This window comes from Pseudopipra pipra, chromosome 1 (genome assembly GCF_036250125.1).
Source record: "Pseudopipra pipra isolate bDixPip1 chromosome 1, bDixPip1.hap1, whole genome shotgun sequence".
Classification (NCBI taxonomy): domain Eukaryota; kingdom Metazoa; phylum Chordata; class Aves; order Passeriformes; family Pipridae; genus Pseudopipra; species Pseudopipra pipra.
The window spans coordinates 32,418,856-32,445,888 of NC_087549.1; the positions used below are offsets into that span (position 1 = coordinate 32,418,856).

Sequence of the window (27,033 nt, forward strand, 5' to 3'; positions counted from 1 at the left end):
TTTTAAGGAAAAGGTGGCTCACTTTAATAACCACAGGCATTGGTCACTATTTAACAAGACATTCTAAAAAAGTAATCACAATTTGTCTGATAGTAGTTTACAAGTGGATGGTATACATTAAGATACAGAGGTAGAAGTTCACTTTTACAATGCTTCACTAATACAGATTACCAAATTCAAGGCACAAAATTGTTCGCTTTACAAAAAATACTGTAAAAATGTCATTTGCTGTTCTACAATGTGAGTACGGCTCAAAAAAAAATCTTTACAACCTTTCATGTTCTGCATGTAGAGTTGCATCACGCATTATTCTATTTTTCCTTTGCTAATAATTGGAATATGACCAGCACTTACATAAACAGTAAGTATCTCAGCTAAATTGCTTTGTCTTTTAGGCACAAGTCCAGTTACAGAATTTAACACAACAGCTTCCTTGGGGGGTGGGAGAACTCTGTCAGAAGTAAGAATGAGGAGGAAGAAAAGAAACATGTAGTCCACAACAGTAAACTGGACTCTGACATATAAAGGGAAACAGAACAGAGCATATTTCAAATCAAGGTACTTGAAAAAAGTCAGCTTAAATCACTGACTGAATTCCTAAAAAAACAGATGCCCAGTACAAGTTTGCTCTGACAGTATGTAAGACATCCTTTGAATCGGCAGACTTACAAATTTCTTTTAATCTTTGTTTAAATAGAACAGACAGTTGCAACAAAAGAGAATTACACCACAATTTGGCCATGTGTCCTTCAGAGAGCTTGGGTAAATGAGTGAAGAGATGCATTCAGAAACTGTCCTTGAATTTACTATAAGATCATGAGCAGTAGCTTAAATGACAAGATTTCCCTCTCTCCCTCCCCCTTTCCAATTAACATAGGGAAAGTCAAACCATTTCTGAAACATTGCATCTTCTAGTTGGAGACAGTTCTGAGAAGCCTTGGCAGGCTAAGGAAGAGATATCACACAGTGCATCCCTACAAGTAGTATGGCTAGTTTACTGTACATACAGTGATATTCTAAAAGGACAATGGTGGCAGCTACATCGTAAATTCATCTGACTTACCTATCACATTTCCCAAGTACTCTAGTCAGTTTTATTTACAGTATATAAAAATGCACTGATTTTTAGAGTTCAACACACAGGTTTAGGACCCAAGAGAATGCCACATTAAGATGCTGACATTTGCATCTGTTAGATGCAAGTGCACTTTGCAATTCAGTCATGTAACATTATTGCATTCACCTATAAAGGCTAGTCCATCCAAAACTGTTAAATTCCATTTTTTGCTTCATTGTTGTTTGTAGCCTGTTTCCGTTGAGCAATGAAAGGATACATACACTTGTCTGCTCCCAAAAATCGGTACATGCATACAACTGCTTCAAATGGCAGAATACTGTGAAAAAGAGGTTATAAATTTGTTAGACAGCATAAAACAAAAACTCTGCTTACGTATACTTGTAAGTATATGCACTTACATGTACTATGTACTTGGTCTCCTTAAAAGCAACATAATAGCTATTAGAGTCTTAAAGACTTAAAGGATTTTTATTTCACAAGGATACTTGGAGAATTGAAATTCTAGAGTCCCAACCACACAGGCAACCAGAAAGGAAGAAGCTGTTTATTCAAATCCCTCCAGCTTAGACCTGATTTTCTGTTTCTTCACAAGCAGTGTGATAGCTTGTTTTAAAGAAGTGGGGGGGAAGGGGGTGGGGTGATGGGGCAAGGGCATCACAGAAGGTCTACTCAAGGCAAAGCATCTGCTGAAAGCCACATCAGCAGAGGTCATCAGACATTTAAGATATTCTTTAATGTGGGATTAGTGTTAGTTAATGCCATTCTTTGATCACCAGATGTCTAACAACCTTGATTTATATTCTAAACGCAATCATCCATCCTCAAAAAGAAAGGTCCGAAGTAAAGAGAGCAATTTCCTTTTTTCCCCCCTCCAGATAAAATTCCAAGAGGTGATTATGTGATAGGTACCTGGCTACAGACCCTCCCTTCCTTCTCGCATGCACAATATATTGTTTTTATTTCAAGAGTAGCACTTAGGGGCTCTAGCGAAGGACTAAAATGGGATTCCTCAGCCCCTGGAAACAGCAGCAGACATTCAGTGGAAAGCAGTGCACAAATTCCAGCCATCAGGAGTAATGACCACTGAAGCACCAAGAAGTAGATGTCACTGGTACAGGTGTCCTCACTGCCAGCAGTACTGCTTGTGCAGTAGTGACTGGAGGGCCTTTGATCTAAAGGCTGCTGCCTGGGGCATGGATTATGCAGAAGCTTTGATCTCCCTGTTGGAAGCTAAAAGGGCCTTTGATGTGACTGTTGCTGCATAAGGCACTGCTTGTGCAGGAAGTGCTGAAGCACCCTCTGAGCTTCTGCTTGAAGAAGTTAGTTCTTAAAGATACTGACAGTGGCCTCCGTTTGTTGGCAGAATATATTGATATATATGCTCTTCCAGGAAGAGGTGAGCAGTAAAGATTCCTCTATTCTTAGGTGAGCCTGTCCACCAGGAGAGACTTGAGGAGGAGAACCACTTTGTAAGTGGAATAAAAGTCACCAAGGTTCTCAGTTTCAACCATCCCTCGCAGAAGGAAAATAAAACACTCTATTTTAAAGGTTCCCGCTATATATTACAGATTTAATACAAAACCACAGACAGCTCTGAAGTTGATCTCCACAAACCAGAATGCAAGTGATGTTGCATCAGAGAAATTGAAGCAACTCCTGCATTACCCTGCATCATTAAAGTGTCAGCCTGGTTACAGATGAAACAGTTTCTATCCAAAAAACTGTAGTGTATTAGAACGAAAATAGTAACGCCTTTAAATAGTCCTTCCACAGACTTCTACTCTGAAAATTGGTTCCAAATGTGCAGGTTTTCAGTTCATCTACAATATTTGTGCAAGTTCTGGAGAATCTGCAGGCAGGGCCTCCTACACACTGGTTCTAGATACAAGTGGTTAAGTGTTAGTCTGCTGCCTCGTGCCCTGTTCCTAGAGAGAATCTCAAACAGTGGAAATAAAAGTCTGTTGAAAAGAAAATAGGAATCTAAGGAAGATGGGAGATACCAGAAGGTTAAAACAAGGATGCATAAATACATGGGATCTCAGGTTTATGCAGCTTCCCAAGCGAGCAACCTACAAGCACGCAAGCCAAGAGAGAGACTTATGAATTCTAACAAAACCACACCCATGGTCTGTGCAGGGGGGTGTTTATATTCAGGTATTGGACACGCTCCTGTATTTTACTAGTATTTTGTGCATTGTATTGCCAACTATCTGAGACTTCAGCTCTTACCTTTTCATGAAGGTGACCATATACATGAGGCGAGGTGTGCAGATCATTGGCTGGTCTGTAAGGATAGCTCTCATAGCCTGCTTCACACAGTATTCTGGTTTCAAGGGTGGAAGGAAAGGCTCAATTTCTTTTCTGAAATATTTAAGACAGATTGATATGATACATAAAGGACCACAGACCTCAGTGAAGAGTTCATTAACTCACTTTCTTTGGAACTTCTTTACATTCACTGTTAAATTACAAAGACTATAACTCAAAAGTTGCATTGCCTATGTACAAAACGACAGAAGACAGCAAATTCAGAAATTCTCTTTTTTGAGTAACACTAATGTATACTAAAGCAGATATAACATTTACTTTAATATTTTTTATGGTAACAGTTGAGTTACCCTCAAATACTTTTATGGCACTACAAGCACAGAGCAGAAGGAGAATTCTACTCACCTGATCCTGCACCCTCTAAACATTCCTGTATCTACAAGATAAGGGCAGACTAAAGTAGTCTTGATTCCATCCTTTTCAGCAGCCTTCAATTCATGGCTCAACGACTCATGGAAACCTACAGCTCCAAATTTGCTGGCACAATAATCCTGTGTTGGCAATGAACGAAGTCAAAAAAAAAAAGCAACACAGAAAGGACAGATATGAATGATGTTCAAAGCCAGCATACCTGAGGTGATTCTGCACAGATTTTCAAAGCAACAACAAAAGACACTCACTGAATAGAGGATCAAATCAACTCATTTATCACTTTACTTTTGAGGCAATTAGCCCAGAATCATGAAAGCAGGAAAGCTGAATGTAGGAGGATATTACCTTGGATTCAAGTCTTTGAATCAGGCAGGCTTGCATGACAAGTTACTCCAATTACCAGTTTGCTTAATAATAAATGGTACAACAAAGGACTGAGATACCTAATACTACCTTGGGTCAGATTTGAAAACACTTGGAGAGTTGGCACAGCATAGGCATAAAAATCTTAATGGTGTTATTTTTAAGATTAGTTTCAACAAAAGACATAATGGAGTTTTGAATATTTCTTTGAGATAATATAGTAAATTCAGCAAAATAAAAAATAATTGCATAGACAGCAGTAGCATCTGAGTTTTCTGTTGGATGTGTCCATCTCTGCTGGTGGTCACACCCACAGGAAATCTTTTGTAGCTTTCTCAAAACAGTAAATAATCTACAAAGGCTTGAATTACACCAGCTTCATTTATTTGTGTTATGAAACACTGTGGTTTAAGGCCCTGGATTGAGCCTTACCTGTATGCAAAGAAGCCTGTGTGCTTATGGGGTAATACGACCATTATTATTTTAGGCACATTAATTAATTTCTACTAACTGAATGCTTTTTGTTCACACTTGCATTTGTACTAATGACTCAAAAAGCAAGACAATAAGCTGTAATCCTAACCTGTTTTTATGCACCAAACAAGTCTCACAAACTGGAGTTCTCAAACAGCTGCTAGTGAAGCAAGTGAGACATATATTCTGGAAGGTTTACAGCCATTTCTTCACAGAAACAACAAACAGAAAACATCACTTTTGAAAGCCTTTGGCTTTAAGCTTTACATTGAAGATCTTGCCAGAAGTAGGTGGTCAACTTTCAAGTTGCTAAATTTATTCAAAGATCATTTAGCATTCTGAAACCCTTGGCCATCCTCAGCTTTCGGTGAGGTGGCACGTCCACCATCCAAGTAGATGAATGCAATGGCTGCCTGAGCCCTGAGGGAACCACGTGTTGACATGCTACCCATCACCACAGCCTCCAAGTATCTTCAAAAATTTGACTTCATTTTCTCTAGCTGATAAAATTAAAAAAGCTTATCCTAACCATGAAGTGCCAATTTTTTTATAAAGTGTAGTCTAACAAACCTCCACTCCAGCGGTACTGAATAATCCCAAGGAACTTGCAACTGTCACGATGTGTCCATGGTTCATTTCCAGCATCTTGGGAAGGAATGCTTTAGTGGTCTAAGAAGTGAAAAAACAAAACACACACAAACAACATAAACAAAAAAAAAACCCAACAAAAAAACCCAAACAAAAAAACCCAAAACCAAACAAAAAAACCAGCACACCATACCATGAACAAGCTACATTCGTAATAAGCTTTCAAAACATCTCTCATTTATTATCAAGAATATAAAAGTACAATGATTGTACTGGTTTTGAACTTCTGAGTTTGTCAAAAATGTCAACAGAAAATCTACAGCTTGTTTGTGAATTCAGACAGCAAGTCAGCAAGGATTACACCTCCAGAAAACCTAAGGTTAAAGGATCAATTGAGTTCAGAGATGTTTATTTTTCTGCAAGAGACTAGTTATCAGAAAGAGATAATTTGACCTTAAAATGGAAGTCACATTTTTTTAAAGACAGAAAAAGGAATGCAAAGTGTTTAATTACACCATCCAGCACATCTGTTGAGATCAGTGCCAATTATCAGTTCTAATTACTGACAGTGTGTTTCGTAAGTTAGATATGGCTAGTTTTATCCAAATAACTTACCACCTTGGGCATTTTACATTAAAAGAAATACTAAAGGCAGAGCTTCTGCTGATGTTACTTTTTACTTACAATACAATAAACACCTGCTAGTCTAAATTATTTTCCATCTCTATTAGTATCCATAAACATTGCTATAACTAAAAAGACAAGACATACATTTGTTACCAATTCCTTAGAAGTTTAAAAATAAAACAAGATAAAGCCAAAGCAAGTCTCAAGATGAAACTTTTTAACCTCCAATTTTTTTGTTTTGATTATAACAAAGTTGGTTTCTGATCTGAGTCAGACTTAACACCTTTAAAAAATCAAATTTTAAGCAACAAATTGAAGGTACTTGCTAGAAGATCACCCCTACTAGATTATGTACCTTTGTCATATCTCTCTTTTGAAGCTGACTCAACACTTTCTCATTTTAATAAGTATTAAGCAGAGTGCCATATATGCTACAAAAATCAATGAAGTAGTAAAATGGTATGTGCAGTTACAATGTACTTTGGTTTCTAGGTTGTCAGTGTACCATATGAGATCACTTTTAAATTGCCCAAGAACTTCAGAAAATGCTTTTTAACCACAGACATGCCTAGTTAACATATCAGTCTATTAGTGACAGAGCGACTAGTCTAACTCACTCAGTACCACTCAGTTTAAACCTCCCAGAAACCTAGTCTGCCCATGTAATTTGTATCCAAACTCAGAGCATGAAAATGCCCCTTACGTATTTGCTACTTGCTTAATTGTTGGTCTGAGTAGTGTCAGCTGCATTCTTTAAAAGACTTGCAAGCTACAGCTGAATCCATCTAATTCCATTCTTAGGCTGTCTGCATTTTCCAATCATAGACGTCAGGACAGTTTTGCTCTAATGATTTTCACATGTTCCTGTACAACATTTTTGCCTGCAGGTGTTAAATGACTAATCCAGACCTCCTAACACCACACAAAAGAGTGTTTTCACTGGACAGCTGGCAGATGATAGAAGATTAACAGACCTCCTGACTCCTTGCCTTTTCTACTGTTGATTCATACAACTCCTAGATTCTGTCATAACTATAAAACGAAGCTAATTATAAAAAATAATCAGAGCAAGCTGCCTTGCATTTGTTTCTTTCCTCATGGCAGGGATCTCTAAACCTCTTGTACTGAGCCTCGGACAAGAATTCAGTTTGCTGTTAAACTAATCTGTGCCAGGCACACAAAGTTTCAGCCTCTCTTCCCTTGTTGCATGGCAACAAAGCCCAGTCATCACCGGGCAGTGCCGACTGAAATCGTAAGAGGCTTCGCTTGGATGGCACTGAACTTTTACAGAGTGCTCTTTATCTGGAGCCTGCCTTGCACACTCCAACACCAGTGGTGTGTACACCATCCTGGATGCTCTGTGCTATCCCTATAAGATATCTGTGCCCTGACTCGGTCTTGCTAAAAATTTACTCCCCTCCAAAGCATTTGTCAGCTCCATCATCAGTTTCCACTTATGCCTCAGCTATCTGTCCACATCATGTTGGAATGACTGATTGCCACCTCCCATTGCAGAAAGTTTGATAATGCTGACTGAAGCTCTGGCTGCAAACCACAGCAACTACAGGAAAGGGGCAATTGCCTTGAGTTTTTCTTGGGGGAGAGAAAGAAGGGAAAGAAGTAGTAATAGATTTTTTCCCCTACCACTTTCAAGGCATGAATCAATGTTTTCTTCCAAAAGATAAACAGGCAAGTGCACTAAGCTATAAAGTGCACCCTTACTATAGCACTGCTTTTTTCCTTTTTTTGTTGTTAATATGATGAACTATAACTAGGTGTCCATAAATGTCTATATTTAGCTATGGCTGAAGAAGAGAATTTTCAGTCATATATATAAATATGGGAAATAACCAGAATAGTAAATTGCAGAAAGCCCACTAATCTATGCTACACTGCTTGAAAGCAAAAAGATTACAAAATCTGAGTTTTCAGGGCTTGTGGCTAAAGTAACTCATTTTCAACCAGAAGAAATTGGCACATGATGAATAAAGCCTGTTGAGCACACTTTTGGGTGACGTCTTCAGCATCTCAAGTGCAGACTGAACAACTCCCAGTGCAGAACTATAGTCACTTCATGTAAGTCATCTCTTAAAAAGTCATTTATGGCCACATAGGAAAAAAACACAGCTCCTCTGCTCTAAAGACAATTAGCAATTCATAGAAATCTTTGCATGAGACCTCAGTGCTCTGAAGCAGCCTGTTCAGAGCAGGCCGCTGTACTTTGTCATGGGATGTTATCCCACAAATCCATTTAAAACCTGAAGCTGAGGCAGTCTATAAAGATAGCACAACTATCACATGTAGGAAACTTTGCAGTCAACTATCAACATCTCAGATAAATGGGTGTCAGAGAAAGTCGTCTCGATTGCTGCCACCCTCCAGCCATCTGCAGCAGCTGGGAGTCAACACTTGAAAACAAGCACTCTCAGAGGCAGACACACCCTATGGGGGGATGCATTTCCAGGCTCAGAGGAATGGCTTGCCCATTGCTCCTCCCAGCCTCCTCTCGCTGGGAAAAAACAAACCCAAAGTGAAGTTATTCTTTCATTGTATAAGCAAACCCCAAATAAATCAGTGTTCTTCCTGAGTTTCTGGCACAGCACACTTTCTTGATCAAAGCAGCTTTCTCTATACTCTGGTCCCCAGTTTTTCTGCACGTTACATAAACCAGATCAACCTAGTTTCTAGTTTCTTTCAGCTTCAGCTACATCTGCCTACCAGACCTGAAGTCTTCTGTGTTCTTGTTGTGCTGCTGAGAAACTAGTTAAGAGTTTGACTGGTTTGGGGCAAGATGCCTCCTGGGTGGCCTTCCCATCTGGAATTTGTCTGAACAGGTAGCACAGCCCACATTAGTCTTTGAGGTGATGCATGGACATGCTAATCCTCCATTAAAAAAAAAAAGTGTTAGAAGATACCAAGCAAGAAATGTGTTTTGTCCATGGCATTAGAGGTCATGAACCAGGCCCCCAAAATAATTCAAATCAACTCAAGTGATTTAATCAAACTATCTGCCTTCTGGTTTGATCCTTGAGGTTTCAATTTTACCTTTCACAGCTGCAGAGGAAGACATTTAAACAAAACATTGAAGTACTTAAAGCCAGAGCCACGCCATTTATTCGTGACAAACGTACCAGTTTTCAACATTGAGGAGAAACAAATAACTAGAATATAATGGATGAAAGGAATTGTGTTGTGATGCATCAGGGTGAAGAATCAGAGAAGTTATGCAATATTTAACATCAAGAAATGCAAGTTAAGCATCCTCTTCACCCAGAATTAGCGCTTTTTTTAATTTAGGAAAGAAAAACCCCAAATCCCAAAAGCATAGTGAAAACAGGAATTTTCTAACCTGCAATATACTTTAGACACACAGAAACTAGGTAGGATAGATAGAACATATGAAGCTGTTCTGAACAAAGAGTAGAGCTAATTTTTAAAGTTAGTTTAACCTGTCAGTTTTTTGGAGCGTAGAGATCAATATCTTCTAAGCATATTCCTCTATGCTTCTGAATATACCAGTAAGAAAAAACTATTCCCAGTAGCTGTAACCAAACATCTATTTCATGTGCACACAGCTTAAATGACTTATTTCTCACAAGTGTGAAACTGAACAAGCATTTACATGTCACTTCATAGCTTTCGTAATCTGTTCTCAACATTTTGGTTTACGGCAAATTAACTTCTAACAGTCTAGCACTTCTTCCCTCCCCTTCCCCAAATTCTTTAGTTCCATTCTTAATGAAACAAAACTCAAAAGATTGTGCAACACAAAGAACAGCACAGCTGCAATGTCAAGACAAATTAGTCTAAATACAGCAAATGAGAATATGAAGAAATACTGTGTTTGGGAAAGTGATTTTTTAATTAAATTTTGGATTAATTATTCTTAAAGAAGAAAGCAAGCAGAAAACAATGTTAGCTGTATGCAGCTCAACACAATGGATACTGAATGCAGAAAACATACCAAAGTAGAAAAGTACATGCTACCTCATGTTTAGAGAGTTGCCTTTGTATCAAAGAAAGAAACAAGCAGGTACCAACACATGAGGTCCTTTAAAGTTTCTGTTTTTCAATACAATAGGTTTCTTCATACTTTCTGCCTTCTGTCAACAATCTTTTTGAACTATTTTGATGGCATAAACAAACTGCACTACTGTAAGGTAGGAATCCCTTTATACCAAAGGAATAGCTCATTTTCCACACAGCTCCTTCAGGTAAGGAAGATGGAAAGCATGGGGGTTTTTTCGGGCTTATCTAAACAGGTTAGTTTTTACATCACTAGTTATCCACAACAGTGGCATACTGGTATAACATAGAGGATATTTCCTCCCAAGCCACAGCTACTCCTGAGTGCCAGGGCCTCTGCCTGACAGCACAAATGCATGCAACATTCGGGTAAATGTGTTGTTTCAACTTCATGTTAAAAACTATTCAGCCAGATCCAAGAAGCAAAACTGGTGTGGTTAGTCAAGGACTTGCATCCAGACATCTCTGGGAACTAAAGGTACCAGAGACTATAACTGCTTGCTGCAATCCATGTTAGCTAATCCTGTAACTCACAGTGACAAGAAAAGGTTTTTTTCTAAAATACATGTTATCTCCTCTCCCTCCCTTAGCATGGACATTCAGACTTCTTCCCATTATTCTTCACAGTCCACAGCAGAACATGCTGCAAGTTCTCTTACTCCTGTGCAGGACAGCATGTGGCCACTCACTCTACCTATGGAACCTAATAGAGAGATTTCCACATGCCCCACTTTCTCATTCCATTCCAGTAACTGAGAAGAAATGCACAAATGTTTGACAAAAGTGCACCTCCAACTCTTCTGCAGACAGCCTGTGGCACCCTTACCTGAAGTAGGTTTGTCCAAACTATGCAGTATAGCACCAACGTACTACTATATGTTAAAAGGAAAAGGAAGGTGGCCAAAAGGCAGAAAATCCCCATGGCAAGCTTATCAGTAAATACACTGAAGTTATTTTCAGCTACAGTCATACATCCCAGCTTATTTCAGTAGACAACAACTTTAAATAAGTTTTATAAACACAGGTTAAAACCTCACTTATAGGATAACATTGAAAGTCATCGCCAAATAATTTTAGAAGAGGCCTTGAAAATATACCCTAGAACTCTTACTCTCAAAGGAAAATTTATTCAAGTTAGAGGCTATAATATCGAAAATGCCTTCTCAAGCACCAAAGCATGAAGTTACAGCCTAGATTTAACCATTTTTTTTCCTTCTAGCCTTTTCATTTAGTTCCAAAGAGAACAGAGAATAATTACTTGTAATTGCATTATCATCTCAATTATTTTTCCCATATAACCTCCACATCCTTCTTAAATTCCTTCATGCAAGCATACTGAAATAGTGGGCTAAATTGAGATTAGTAACTACGCTAAGACTACATGAAAATATCAAGTACTGAGCTGAAGACTAGGGAGACCACACAACACAAAGGACATGGCTCCAACAGTAACAGGCTGAATATAGCAGGCAGACAGAAGTCTACAACTACTGTTGACCTTGCTAACACAAGGGACCAAAGCTGTACTTTAAAGGACCTCAGATGTCTCTACTGACTGTTTTCAAGAACTGTTGGGCCCCTTCTGGATAATTAGCTGCTGTCTAAGTAAATATTTGACTAGCTGTGGAAATTAGAACAATTTTTGATCTTTGATTTCTATTCTCAAGAAACGATGATGAAAAATAGGTCAGAATTACACGGTCTTCCTAAAGTAGTGAATAAAAAATAAAATCACATTTCTCTGAATTTTTTATGGGTCTACCCAGATCCTTTTTATGTGAAAAGAATCAGGAGATAAACATGACGTCCTCGAGCCAAGCTTCCGTAGATGGCTGTATTAACTATTCAAGGATTGTTCTCAAGTGTGCCTTGCACAGACCCTGCATTCAGAAGAAAAAAAGCTAGACCTTCCAATATTTCATCTCAAAAGACATCCCTTTGTTATTTATCTCCTAGCAGGCAACACAACCTTCAATTTCTCATTAAAGCTTTATTTGTTCTTCTCATAAAAACCCACTGTTTTGGGGCCATAGGGATTCCTTTAATATTGTACTACACTCGCAGTTAATGCTTAACATACATGCACAGTAATAACGCTACAGTTGCCTTGCAACCAGAAGCTCATGAAAGAACAAGATAGACTTAAAAGAAATCTATAATGATGATGAGTACAATGAAGCAAAGCCACGCACACACTCTCCAATACCTTGGATAGGATAGGTTACATTTGCAGACAGAGTGAAACTACAGATAAAAATCTACTCAGTTTGAGAGGTGAAGGTAATACCCAGAAGGAGTAAGTCACAATTAAAAGCAACATCAGGTACTTTAAAACTGTATTTGATTTACAGAGAAATAAGCATATTTTATCCTCTCTCCAACTCTGTGTGAAATACTGCACTGAAGTACATGAAGTCTTATATAGTAAAGGCATAAGCTATTACTTAAATCACTTGTTTTATAATTTATTATTAATTTATAGAAGTAATTTTCTCCACCCTCACAATGGATCTACATACATAAAATCCCCTGCTTCTCAGACATATTTCATCAGCTGAGAAGCATCAAAGTTGTACAAAAATAGGTGCAATCTTATTTATGGAAGTTTGTTAGTATTAACAAGTATCTGTCATGTACCATTTCCTAAAGAACAGGTATGCTACAGTCCATATTTATGTTACTACATTGTTTAGCATTTGTATTATTTAGGGTTCAGTTCCAAAATTTCTCCAATTTTTAAAGCCAAGAGCTGCCACTTTTTCCTATGAATGGTTCAGTTATTGTAGTGGTTCCTCTTTTACATGGAGTTAACTCATGTTAAGTATATCAGAAGAAAGATGAAACTGAATTAAGTAGTTTCCTTAATCAGAGCTCAGTGCCACAAAGCTGTTTACAATGGGTAGACAGTAAAGATAAGATAAGTAATGCTATTAAACAAAAAAAAGCACACAGGAAACTAATACCACTAGTTATCTCTCAAACATTAATCATTGATTTCCACTCTTTACTACTAGAACTAATTATGCTATGCCTAGGGCAACTGAACATTGCCTGACTAAATTGCCTTTTGTATAGCTTGTTAACAAGGCTTAGTTGAAAAAGGCTGTGTCCACAGAGACAGGGATGTGAAAAATGCTTAGGAAGGACATTGCAACAGAAATTTTTATTACTGGTGCCTTATCATGTCTCTACATTGTCTCCCCCCTCATTTCTTTTAAGGGCTTAATTTCCTCTGTCTTACCCCAAATTGGGGTAGAAAATAGCTTTGTTCTCCCTCTCATCTGAAGTGTAGGTTAAGTACTCAAGAACACTACCTAAGTAATACAATTCTGGCTTCAGAAACTTTCCTCTCGAGAGTCAAGGTGGAAAAGATATCACTACATCAGCTTTACAGTGCTCTGCTGCTACTCAAACTCCAAATGCTCTTCAGTAAAGCTTTTCTGCATCCCCCACCACTGCATCACTAGATTTTGAGTGCACCATTATCTAGGGCAGGGGTTTAGGTACACAGAGCAGAGCCAAAGATAGCACTGATTTCTCCTTAAGAACATTTCACTTCCATTTAGAGGGTTCACTACTTTATATGCTTTTTGGGCATGAAGAAATTCAGGTATTCAAGCTAAACTACCCTTGTTATTGCTATACCAGCAAATGGAATTTAGATCCTTTATGTTACTGGTATGCAGTCTCCACCTTTCTGCTCCTAAGAACTTCCTCTTCCTAAGAGGAAACAGATTTTAGATTTACATGCTTTTTAAATTACTTCCCTCCTCAGATGTCAGGCTTGTCCTGTAAAGTATCCAATCTGCCTAATGACTATATGCCACCAGTTATTTCTGTGGAAACATTTAGCTGCCTTTAATGGACATGCTTGTATATATACACTACCATAAATGCACACTGACTTGTCTACTTTCTAGATATTGCTTGGTTGATGTATAACTGCTTCCTATATATGCAGTAGTATACATAACTGATTATATATTTTGATCTGTTTCCTCAAGAGTTTGCAAGTCTTTGATTTCATATGGCTATGAAAAATGAAGCACCATGTCACAGGTTGCCCAGAGAGGTTGTGGAAATCTCCATCCTTAGAGGTATTAAAAAGCTTTTTGGACACTGGCCTGGGTCCCTGGCTCTAGGTGGCCCTGCTTGAGCAAGGGGGATGGACCTGATGATCCTTCCCGCCTCAGCCATTCTGTAATTCTCCACTTAAGTATACCAATTCCCTGCTCAACAACCCATTCCCTCTTTCTCTTATAGAGGAAGTAGTTCACAGGCCAGCAGAGACCTTGCACTCTGTCTGTATGTTAACAGCAAGTTTATCAGCACAGAAACTTAACTAAATGGAAAGGATGCTGATTCTTCTGCCACATCTCTCCTGTATCTCTCCAACAGGAGCTCTTGCCTGTAATAAATTATCCTGCTCTGTCTGAAACAGTGTCTGTTCCACTTTCATTTCTCTTTTTCCTTTGGTCTCAAGTCCTTTCAGCCGAAAGGAGAGCCCAATGAAGCAGTACAGAGCATCTAGATTAATTTATTGTGGAATTAACATTTTCAGCAGAGTTCAGAAGATACACATACCATACTGTTTTCAAAAAATAATTATTATCCCCCTGGCTATTAGAAGGCATCCAGTAACCACTCCCTTGTCAGCTTCTTAAGGATATTCTGAGTCCTCACAAACTACTCTGCCCACTTTGAATTTTAATGGGTTTTAAAGCTTGGTCAGAGCCATCACATATTGGAATCTCGACAGCTAGCAACTAATAGGGCAAAAGACAGTATCTCTACTTAAGCAGTGTCAAAGTGCAAAACATAAATTGCTGAGGATGTTTGTTGTGAGTTTCAAATGCCAAACTAATCTAAAAGATGAGAAGGAATAGCAGTAGGTAAGATGGCATGGTAAGAGAGTTGTTGGAGGCCTAGCTATGTGTTTAGCCTGCCTTACACTGCAAAACAAGCAAGTCTAGACTAAAGTGGAACTTGGAAACAAATGTATACCTGCAGACTTCTACAGACAGCACAAACTTAGGGCATAATCAAGCATGAGAACTGAAGGTTTCAAAGTACTCCTGCTGAAAAGCTGACCTCTTCCCTCCCACCCAAAGGCATTTTATTAGACAAGTTGATATTCATTCTCCATAAAATTAATCTCATTCTACTCTCAGACTATCACAGTTACCAAACCACAGTTATTACTCAACTTAAACAAAGTATTACACAGTTGGCAGCAGCCACTGAAAAGCAAGATACAATTTAAAGAAAATGAAGCCTTCTGTTCAGATCTACCATATTAGCATTTGAGCTTTCTATGTACCCAAGACTAAACACAGAGCTCCAACACAGCTGTGACAGCACAATTACACTCCAGTAAAACTGGAAATTTAAGTTACAAACCAAATAGGTAGCACCACCAACCTTGTCTTCTTCCACAGGCAGATCTATCTGTAAAGATGACCAAATTGGCATTTATTCAAATGTCAAATCTGAAATTACTTTAGATTTTTCTGGTCAAGTGATACATGAAGTTAACACTTGCCTACTCCCTTCCACAAAAGCTGGTTTAAGCCCTGCTGAAGTCAAGTGACTAGAAATTCCTTGTTTATATACTGACAAATGGCTGTGTCAAAGGATTTGTAGTGTTTCAGAGCTATGTTGACATTAGTGTAACAAACACATTAGTTCCTCACTTTCATTAGCACAAGTCTGCAGCAAATGTCCAACCATTTGGAGAGCAGTTATTTATTGCCAGCTATTTGATAATCTTGACAAAAATGAAAACATGCCCCATGAGTCTGTTAAAAATCCACATAACAAATTCATTTTAGGAAAAAACTATTAGATAAGACCTCAGAATATTCTGTTCAGGGAACGAGAACACAATTCAACTTTTAAATACACATTTTTCTCCAGCTTGCCATAAGCTTAGTCATCCTCTGGAATATTTAGTAAAACTTAGTATTTTAGTCTACAGGTTTCCAAAACATTATTAGAGAACAGTATTGTCAGAACTACCTATGGAAAATGTGAAGTCATCATTCATGTTTTATAATATATGTAGCAGACTTTTCAAGAACTGGCTAAGCAGAAAAGGATTGTCTCACATTTTATAGACACCTTAAGGCCAGTACCTCCATTGCAATGCAACTGCCAGAGTACTTGCAGGTAGATGAAGCTGAGTCACTTTACTCATACTGCCCAACTCAGTCACCAAGTCATTGTTTTGAATCATCTGTTTTATAATAAAGAAAGTGATTATGCTACAACTGAGTATCTCACAAGAAGAACAGGTTTAGAAAGAAAGCCTCCCTTTTCACATTTAGTGGAAATAAGATGATATAGCTGAATAGAGATTTAGCTTCAATATTTGTTTAGGAAACAGTAAGACCCTAAAAGGCTACAACTTCTCATGAAGTAACTCACTGACCAAGAAATAGCATTTTTAAAATGCATGAAGCTTAGAGGTTTTTGAAATACTTTGATATTTCTATTTTATACGTCTCCCCAGCCTTCAAAAAAAGAGTGTGCAGAAAATAGTCTTAGCAGGTAAACTTTTGCTTCATAAGGCAACAAAGGATAAAACGATCAGAAGACTCCAGCTAATACACTGACTAAACCAGCAACTAATACAATTTTCAAAGATTCTGCTTGCACAGGTATTTTAACCAAACACCAGCAAACAACTCACTTTCTTAGGAGGTGAATTTTCAACGACAGAGACACGTCCTTTGCGTGCCTGTGGAAACTGCTTAGTTCCCATAAGCTGAAGCATGGCTCTGGCCAGATTTTTTCCACATTCTGTGTTAGTACAACTGATTTCCAAAGAAGTCAAACAGTGCAGTACACTGCACTGAGATCACTGCTCTTGATGATAGACAACAGCAATCATAGTATTGGTTCCAGGCAATAATAAGCTAAAGCTGTTAACATAACATTATATGATGTGTACAGAAAACTAACTTGCCTTTATCTAAGGGTTTTTAATAAAGTGTAATTAAAATACTGCCATCTCTTTAGAAGTCAAGTTTTACATTCAGACTGGTATGCAAGTGGCAGATTTGCTACAGCTCAGAACCATTTATGACTACTTAACTATTTAGAGGCTATAAATCCCATTCCAAAAAAAGTCTCCAAGAATGAGGTTTCATAAGGATAGCCACAGAGGCCCTGTTCAAAGCTACATGGTTTTATCCTATCCCTCCTCACCCCCACACACTCACTACTCCAAGTCTGAAATGTTCATCAGGTGATTCTAGTCTCTAAATAGAAAACCCAACCAATTTGGGCAAGTTTGCCTCCCTGCCCTCCAGCCAAGATAAACTGGCTCACCCAAAGACTAGGTGAATATGAAAACTAGTGCAAGCTACGATGCAGATTCAAGGGGCGGTCCCACGTGACAGCTTGCCACCACTAAGCTTCCTTGTAGTTTCATCCTAAGTCAACAGAAATTTTGGACAAGTTACTTTTTAGCATACACTCATGTGCTTTTCCAAAACAACACTGAAAGGAGAGTGCTCAAGAAGCTATCACACAAGTTCAAACAGATGGCAGAAGCAAGCAGCACTAGGGCACATTCAGGTGCAGAATTCAACAGCCAAACAAACTTGAATTTCAAAAGGCTCACACCAAGTCAGCCACCTCAGCTCCACAGCTGTTCTGGCATTCCCTGGCCTACCATGCCCTCCCATCCCAGTTGTGATAACTCACTGGTGTCAAGTGTTAATTTGACTGACATATAAATCATTATGCTAATATAATTATTTACAAGAACAGGGTGTTCATTCAGAAGTGTAAGCACAGACGTAAATCTCTCCCCTGCTTGTGACACATCTTCTTTCAAACTAAACCCTCAAACCCCAAGATTCTATGAATCTCAAAGTCTATGTCTACTCATCTATATTATAATTGCATTTTGAAAGACTTTTCATTTTTTTTTTAAACAGATTAAGCAGCCTGAGACAACAGGTAAAAGCTTATAGCATCACAGGTAAATCAGCTGCAGTTTGCCTTTGCAGAAAGACCTCTGCCATTTTTTACAAAAGACAGACAGGTATCAGTTACTCAGTTTTACCATCACTGTCAATAGCCAGAAACCTCAAAGGTCAAAGGGAGCAAGGCTTATCAAATGAGTGATGTGCTGGCTTTTACATACAGAGAACTGTGGAAAGATTTAGTACTAGAGATACATAAAAAAACCTTTCCTTCCCCCAAAAGCCCTGGAAGTGAAATCAAAGCATGAGAAGCATTGGGAGAGAATAATAGTTCACAGCTGATAAAGATAAAAGTAGAAAAGATTTAAGAACTGCAGTGCTAAAGTGGCAGGGATGGTGCTAGAAAACATAACATTCATCTTTCCTCAGCCTGTCCAGTCAGAGTAATTGATGACACTGAGAGCTATGAAAAAGGATTGCTTACCCTCACAGATCAGTTCAGACAGGTTTTAGGCAGTGATGCAAGCACTGGGTTAGCAGGACACTTAGCTGCATCATAATTAGGATTGCTTTTCTCCACCGTTGAGCACATGAACACACCTGTCTTCTAGGAGTCTGCTGTAGTCACTTGGTTATTACAGAAAGTTAATAACATAATGACATAACATTAACTTAGCTGTTTTTCATAAAATAAAAGTGGACATTACTTGTAAATAGAAAAACCCAGAGTTTAAACTCCATTGCCCTCCTCACCTCCACAGGACAAGGAAGGCATACAATCTTTAGATGAGTATTTCACTGAAACACTGAAGAGCCACTCTTTCCGCTTCTAGCAAGGTTAGGCACCATGCCGTCAAAGACTATCATCCCATTCAAGGTTTTCCTGTCTCCCCAAAGCCTTCACAAGCAGCAGCATAATTGCAGACCAATGTCAGAGCAGAGGTTTGTGCTTATTCAGCCGACCTACCTCATTCCATAAGAAGGAGGAATTTAACCATCACACTGCTCGCTCATCCAGGACCATGCTTTCAGAGTAGATTAGCAATCCTGAAAATATTCATACAGTTTGCTGACATGCCTCTGACCCCCAGAAAAAGTCACAGAAGATTGAGGAGTGAGATTATCCCAAGTGCTTACCTCTGCAAACCATACTGCAACTCCAGCTTTATTTTAGATGGCTGTAGAATTGCAAGCTGCTAATAATTAATACTTCAGATATATTTCAAGTAGTTTGAGAAGTCTTGGCATGGTCTCCTCAGGACAACTTTTCTTAACAGAAATTTCACACTGCTTTTCTGTGACACATATTACTGTTTTCACCTAAATTCTTCAAGCTTTATATAGTTTAGTGCATGGAAGTAACTGGCTGATCACACTTCATGCTACCATCTTGGACACCCATCTACAGGCAACAAACAATTAATGCGTCACAATCTGAGAATCTCTGTTTTCTGTTCTTTGAGAGTTTAAGATCCAGACACCTTTCAAATGGTGCAGCAAATTAAATTCCAAAGTACTTCTGAGAGAAGCTATTGAAAAACCTCAGGTATGACTGAAGCAGTGTAAGAAAAACATTCTGAATGGTCATTTTAGATTTGTTAACTAACTGGGATGAAAATCAAATACTTTACATCATCAACAAGAGGGAAGGGAAATGCACAAATTCAGGTGCCATTTGAATAAAAGAAGTCAGCATTCTCTACCAGGCAAGGAAGATGTCCTAGCACAGAAAGTATATGTAGGAAGGTTGGTGTTGTAACACATTCAAAGAATCTTCAATATGATTTCCCACAGCCCTGATGGAAATCATGCTAATTAACTAAGAGTGCTATAATCTCTTTTGCTCAGACTCCTCAATATGTAACTACTCATTTGTCATCAAAATACAGTAGACAATGAAGAAGCAGGATGGAACAGCCTCAACAGCCCTCAGAGACTAGAGCTGAGAAACACATGGAACAACTACAGTTCAGTCAGCAGTACTGTGGAATCTCAATTATAGATGCTCAAACTTATATGATTCCTACTCAAGGCAAATGAAGAGGTGTTTTGCAAAAGACTAAGACCTACCTACCACCCCATCTCAACATGCTTAATTATGAATGATGGCTCTTCAGATGAGTACATTGCCTAAGTAATTTTTATCCTCATCTGTGACTATTCTGAAACTGATACAAGATTGCTGCTATGGCCAAAGCTCAGATATACAGGTACCTAACTAAATGGTTTGGGTTGGTAACCTCACCAAAAAAGGAAGAGAAGACTAACAAAAAAAAAAGAAATTGAAAGTTTGAGTGATCGCTATAAATAAAATATGACTACAAAGCTAAATTATAGATACATAGATACACAGATTGTAAGATACAGGTCACAAAATTAAAGACTGCATGATGGTGACAACTGTGCTTGACACAATGCTAGACAAGTCCTCATAGACCATGACATAAATCTGTGAGGAAAGCTCTGAACTGCTAGTCTTGTGCTTACTCCAGCTTCAGAAATATATATCCATTCATTTATTCTCCAAAACTTGTGTTAAGTACATTACTTTATAAAATGGGAAAGTGCAGATTTTGGGGCATGCATCTGGAAGACAGTATTTTCTCAACTGATAGATTCCCTCAATTTTCTTGAGAAATGAACCCAAGAACATATGAGCAGCAGAACCCTAACAAAGCACTTATAAGTTTTAAGTATGACTAATATGACTATTTCCATAGCTAAGAGTATGATTGCTTTTTCCTTCATACTCACTACCCAGCATGCTACCACAGTATATGAAACACATGTGCTGTCCAGGGTAATTTACTGGTGGCATGTAGTTGGAATAATTTTGCAAGGGAAGAGTTAGTTTTGATGATACTTTTTGGATCACATACATATGTTTTGCTTGAACTTGATCCAACTCATTTTTCAATGGAAAAAAGTCAAGAACATGTAGATTAAACTTTGTAAGTACACTTGTGTGTCTTGGGGTACATTATCATGAAATTTAAAAAAAAAAAAATCAAAATCAATTAAAGCTGCTAACTCCACTCATTCAAAATACTAAATATAGCTACCTAGCCCTTCAGTGGAATATTGTCTCTGTATTTGATCATAGGTGTCTGAATCCTAGATTTGATGACAAAAATTAATCTGCTATGCTAATAGGCCACAAGACTCAGCATGGTATAGTTTCAAATAACATAAGATGCTTTTTCTTCTATAGAAGATTCAGAGTGCACATTAAGTGTAATACTTCCATATTTGAACTAAACAAACGATAGGCATCAGTGAGCTTTATTTAACACCAAGGAGCTTGAAGAGACTACAACTACAGCACGTAATTTCTGATATATTATAGACAACTATAAGCCACTGTTACTCTCCAAGCAATCCTGTCAGTCTAATTAGGCTGATAAGAACAGCAGCTGCATAAATGGGTATTTGATTTAGTAACTGTATTAACCATGTTTCCAAGGTATATTTAAATTTTAGAGTTTTTAGGCTATTCACAAATGCCCTAAATACTTACTAATATTTCCCTCTTTAATTAGTATTTATCTCTTCCTGTATCAAGGGCAGGCCACCTAAAAAATTACTTCAAAATTCCTACAGATATGCCAGCATACATTTTAAAAAAAATCAAGTAATTTGTAAATAAATGAATGTAACTACTCCAGCTAAGAAAGGAGTACACAAGGCTTTAAAAACTCTGGGTCCTAGTCTCTCTCTACATGGATTTTTCTTTTTTTTTATATGACAGAGCTAGAGGAGAATGCTTTTGCTTCCCCCTTTTGGTAAGTTGAAGAGAACTCTAGGAGGAGACGAAGCTGAAAGATTTGGAGTATCCACATGACAGAAACACAGATCACTGTTCTCTCAGAGCTGAATTCTGTGGATCTGTTTTACAGGAGGACCTTCATGTAAGAGATTTTCAGACCCTGCTCATCACCTCACCCTTGCCCCTGCCCCAACAACCAAATCTAGAAGCATTTCCCAGGTGATGGGACAATATTAGTATCTATCTATCCATCAATAGATAATTCTTTCAGAAAATAATGTTAGAGTAGGTGCAAGACTCGCAAATTGCCCCAAAAACAAGAGTTTGTACAGTTGTTTTAGTCAATACAGTGGTGCAAAAACCCCGATATTACCTAAAAACTGATTAAGCAACAGCTTTAACTTATACTGTGATTTAACATTTTTAAAAATTTGAATGCTGACATATGACAGGAAGAAAACTTCTTAGTCTGCGGAAGTTCAGTTCTAATAATTGACAAGTGTAGCCAACTAAGTTATTATTCTTGCAACAGACCGGCAGGAAAGATAGTGTTACACTCCTGCTACAATTTTATGCATCTGCAAATTATAGTAAACCAGAGCTGGCTTGTTTCAAACCAGGAACGGATTTTGTCCCTATGTTTTCAATATCAGAAGCATTCAAGTTATCACAGCATGAAATAACAGGTTTTTAATACTGCAGTGGATTTTATGCTGTGGAAATTGCTACATGATGCAGTGGTGACATGTTTATATAGAACACTCATAGTAAGGATTACACAAATCATAAATGTCAGCAAAATGGAAAGCATCTGTTTAGGCTGTGGCATGCTAAGGATCTCTTGACTGCCAGTTTGTGATATGGTACACAGCCCAGTTGAAGTCACAACAGCAAAACAGTGACAGATTTTCATGTCACCGCCTACTGCAGAAGTTGGGCAGCCTTCAGATGATAGCCGCTAACAGAAAAGCAAGCTCAGATCACCTGCATTCTGCATGGAGAGCAGGTAATCAATCTTATGTCAGATGTTTCAAGGGAACACTACTAGAGCCCTATTTTCAGTTTTTATATAGAAGCACAGTGGGGCTTGATTAATGATCAAGGGATGAAAAAGAATTTCCCCTGAACCACAGTAAAAAAAACCCCAAAGAAGCAAAACCCCAGAAAGTACAGAAACTTAACTACTGAAGCAATAATACATGCAAGAGCCATGTCTTTACAAAATCCATTTACAGCTTTTTGGACTAAACACCCTCCAAGAATAGTTAAAAGCCTACATAATGCTCCAGAGTATTAGCTTTGCTTTTGGACCACCAGTTTAGCTGACATGGAAAAGACTAGCTATATAAGACTTCACACATCTAGACACATTGTTCTATTTAAGTCAGCATTGACTTGCATCAAAAAAGTTGGCTTCAAATCAGCTGATTCAGATGATATCTTCTGAATTAAGTAGTATTACTTTCAACAGAAGTCCACCCACTATTGGTCAAGCCAACCTTTTCTGGGATTGTGGAGTGGAACACAAGGAAAAGAGCTCTGCCAACAGCAAAAGAAAAGCGGAAAAGCAAAGCAGGACACAGACACAGGATCTACAGGAAGTGTACATATGAACAGATCCTCAATTAAATATAAAGGGTGTTGACTGCTCTTTAAAAACTTAAGCCAAATTCTCAAGTTCCACAGTTCAGACCTAGCTATACCTTCTTGGAGTATAGGACTAATTGTTTTTTTTTTAATTTTCAAGTTACTTCACACTAACATTTAGGGATGAATGGAGCTCTTATGGAAACCCAATCAGCAATACTAGACTCTAAGTTTAGTTTTCTATTACTATAAGAGACTCAGAACACACAGAGTGCTTTAAAAAGGTTTCTGAAACTGTTATAAATAAGTGTATGACTTAGGCCTGAAGGAAGAACAGCTGGAGAATTTAGGATCCTCCCATATTTTAACTCATAGTGATGTCATAATTTAGAGCTCTTGGAACTGTCGATTTGGCATTTAAACCACATCAATAACAGTCATTAAATCTAGTGCACATCTCTATTGGCTTAAGCACCAACTTAACTTTTATGAAGGGGAACATGCAGAGCTCTTAATTATAAGAAGTCACATGAGCTTTCTCAGAACCTTTCAGATTGCCTTAAAATATACTTTCAGAGCTCAAGTGTTTCTAAACATACCATCTCGTATGCACTGAAGTTTAAGCACTCTCTCTGCAAGCTTTACAATACATTGGAAAGAGACTGCTCTGCCATTAAGTGTTTCACAGTGCAGATTTGAAGGGGCTCCTTTAGGGTTATGAAACAGCATTTCACTTCCACATTAAGAAAGTTCAGTTTGGGAGGGCCTTCTAAGTTTTGAAGATGCAGCTTTGTACAAAATTTCATTATGAACAGGTAAGACCAGTAAAAGAAGGTTTAAGTTGAAATATATTTCAGATTGCTTAATCCTTTCATTGTTATGCAAGTGTATTTCATAACCTTATTTGAAGAATCAAAGAGCAGTTTTAATACTAACAATGGTCTCAGTCTGACAGCTAATGCTAACCCAAGTGTGCATCATGCCCTCCTTCAACACTCCAATTTATGTAACGCCACACCACTGTGGGTTTAAAAATAAACCACACAGGAAAACAAGATTTAGATGGACAAAAAGAGTAAGATCACATAGCTTGTTCTCCTCGATTAGCATCTGCTAGCTATGGAGACAACACCATCCCAGAAACCATATTAAAGATTTTCTTACTTCTACAGACAGCCCTCAGAGAAAGCTATGAGGACAAATACGCGGGATTCCTGAAAAAGTGTTCTTGGCTTGATTTCTTGAGAAATCTCTTTCGCTTTTCCTCCCAGCCTTCAAAAGCAACAATTTGCCTCCAAGGCAATTCAAACAACGTTTCCAGCAGGAGTTTTAAACATTTTTTCCAGAAATGTGCAAGCTTGCTATTGTAGCCGTCATTAAAACAGCACCTTAAAGCTGCTAGTGTGCTGGCAGAAGAGTATGTGAGGAAGGCTGAGAAGCCATTCATTAACAGTAATAACCCTTAAGCAGATTCAGAGGTTATGCTTATAAAGGTTTTCATATCCAGAGCTACAGAAATGGGCATAACACTTAGAACTCTGGATTCTGGGAGGATGTGGTTGATTTAAAACTATTTGTTAGCAATCTTAATACCATGATTCCTGTTAAACAGAAAAGTTAGTTCACAATAAGAAATCCCCAAAGCAGTGAGCTTGCAAATGAAAAGGAGAAAGTGCAGATCTCAAGAAGTTAAGCAACAGCAGTTCATTTCCCAAAATTAACTGCCGAAAAGGGCAGCAGAAAGGAGTTTATAGTTACCCAGAAGTGCGCGTGGCAGTTGACCATCATGGTCCTCTCAATAAGCTCATCAGGACACTCCAGAAGATGGTGCCCGGAGACCACACCAGCATTGTTAACCAGGACAGACACCTCGCCAACCTCCTTGCGGACCCTCTCAGCTATCGAGTAGACATTCTCTCTTTTGCCCACATCACAGGTGTAGGTGTAAACCTGCAAGTTGCAATGGGGCAGCGCATCTTTCTCTCCATCACCAGCTATTAAAGAACACAGACAAGAGAACAGAAGGGGTGGGGGAGCAATAAAGTTCTTACTCGCTTTTTGACATTCAAACAAGTAGTCAAGTGTAAATAGCAAATACAATCCCAAACCAGCAAATCTTCCATTTACTTCGGTGTCAGCGCAGTACACAAGAACTCGGCTATTTACTACCGCTGTCAAAGTGCTTTAAGAAAAGCCACAGGTCTTAGAGCCGCCGCTGGAGCCCAAGGCTGCGCGAAAAAGGTCTGCGCTCAGCGCTGCGGGAACGGGGCCGGCTCTGCCTGGCAGCGGCAGCCGCGGGGGTCCGACACCCCCGCGCCCGGCGGTCTCCGGCCCGGAGTCGCTCTCACGGCCCGCCGCTGGTGAGGCGGCCCCGGGCCGGGCAGGTGAGTGGCGAGGGGCAGCGCCCGGAGCCCGCCCCGGCAGCGCGGCGCTTACCTCTGGGGGCGGCGGTGGCCGCCTCCTCGGCCATCTCCCGGTAGATGTGCCGCACCATGCCCGCCGTCTCCTCGTTGCTCTGCGTGTTGATGTCCCACAGCACCAGCAGCGCCCGGCGCCGGGCAAACTCCAGGGCGAAGAGGCGGCCCAGGCCGCTGCCCGCCCCGGTGATCAGGCACACCTGCCCCGCCACGCTCTTCTCCTTGGGCCGCACTAGCCACTTGGCCGCGGCCAGCACGAACGCCCACAGCACTCGGAAAGTCACCACGAAGAACTCCAGCAGGATGTTCATGCTGCCGGAGCGCGGGGGGATCCGCGGGGCCGGCGGCGCGGAGCCTCCTCGCCGCCCGGCTCCCCCACCTGGGGCCGCCGCTGCCCGAGACCGCCCGCTGAGGGCGCCGAGGGAGGCTCCGCTCCCGGGGTCCCGCCGCCGAGCTCCCCTTCTCCGCCCTCGGCACCCTGTGCCCCGCCTCAGTCACACACGCCGAGGAAGGAGCCCGGACGCGGCTCTGCCCGCCCGCTGCTGCTGCTGCTGCCGCCGCCCTGTCCCGTCCCGCCCGCGGCCCCGCTACTGGCAGTGCACATCTTGCTCGCTCGGCCTCTATATAGAGCGGACAGGGCGGCCGAGCCCCGCCCCTGGGCTGGCCCATCCCGCCCCGCATTCCCGGGACCCTCCGCCCCCGCCCCGCCCCGCCCCGCCAACGAGGGAGGTCCCCGCCGGGAACGGGAGTGGGAGCGGCTGGAGCTTCGCGCGGCTCGGGGCTGGAATCCCGGCGGCTCCCCCCGCCCCCGGCCTGAGACTACATGTCCCGGGGTGCGCGGCGCCCGTCGCAGCGCCATCTCGGGGCGGCCGAGGGCGGCCGGGCAGCGGCGCAGCTGCCGCAGCGTGGACCGGGGGAGCGCGAACGGGCGCTGAAGGTCCGTGCTCGGGGCAGCGGCGAGTGGCCGGGAGCCGCCGGGATCCCCGCAGGATGCCCGGGACCCGCGGGCCTCGGGTTTCTCTGCTGAACAAAACCCCGATGGTTTTTCGGTCTGTCAGCCAGCTTTAGGGCCACTGGTATCTCACTAGCCACAGACTGAAGTGGGAGCTCACAGGTGCCAGCACACGGAACGTGGTTTTTTTTTCTGTGCGGCAACAGCGGCCTCTCCCTATAGATGGGCACCCTGCGGCCCCTCGGCACCCGAGCATCCCGCTCCAGGGCATCTGCCAGCTCCAGAGGATGAGGAGCAGAGCGTGCCCTTGCAATTTCCCACACGTGGACGAGCAGGACTTATCCCACTGTCTCTGCCCGCCTGCAGCCGCGTCCCTTTCTTCCTACGGTGCCCTTTTGTTCCCTGCGCAGCCACCAGTTCTCAGAAAAGTTGCTGGAGCTTTATATTTGTCACTGTTGCCTCTCGGATTTAGCAGAAATTCGAGTTCAAAAGTTTTGGAAAAATGTGCAGACAACCTCTTC

General features: G+C 40.3%; 1 protein-coding gene across 1 annotated transcript; it reads right to left on the reverse strand.

Annotated features, from left to right (window-relative positions):
- On the reverse strand, positions 1–26,176 carry RDH10 (retinol dehydrogenase 10). The gene is made up of 6 exons (XM_064650773.1): positions 25,580–26,176; positions 24,902–25,137; positions 5,186–5,284; positions 3,752–3,897; positions 3,308–3,439; positions 1–1,394 (listed from the first exon to the last, which is right to left on the reverse strand). Exons 1-6 carry the CDS (start codon positions 25,869–25,871, stop codon positions 1,271–1,273), a joined length of 1,029 nt encoding a protein of 342 aa, XP_064506843.1. The 5' UTR covers positions 25,872–26,176; the 3' UTR covers positions 1–1,270.
- Between the last annotated feature and the right edge of the window lie 857 nt (positions 26,177–27,033).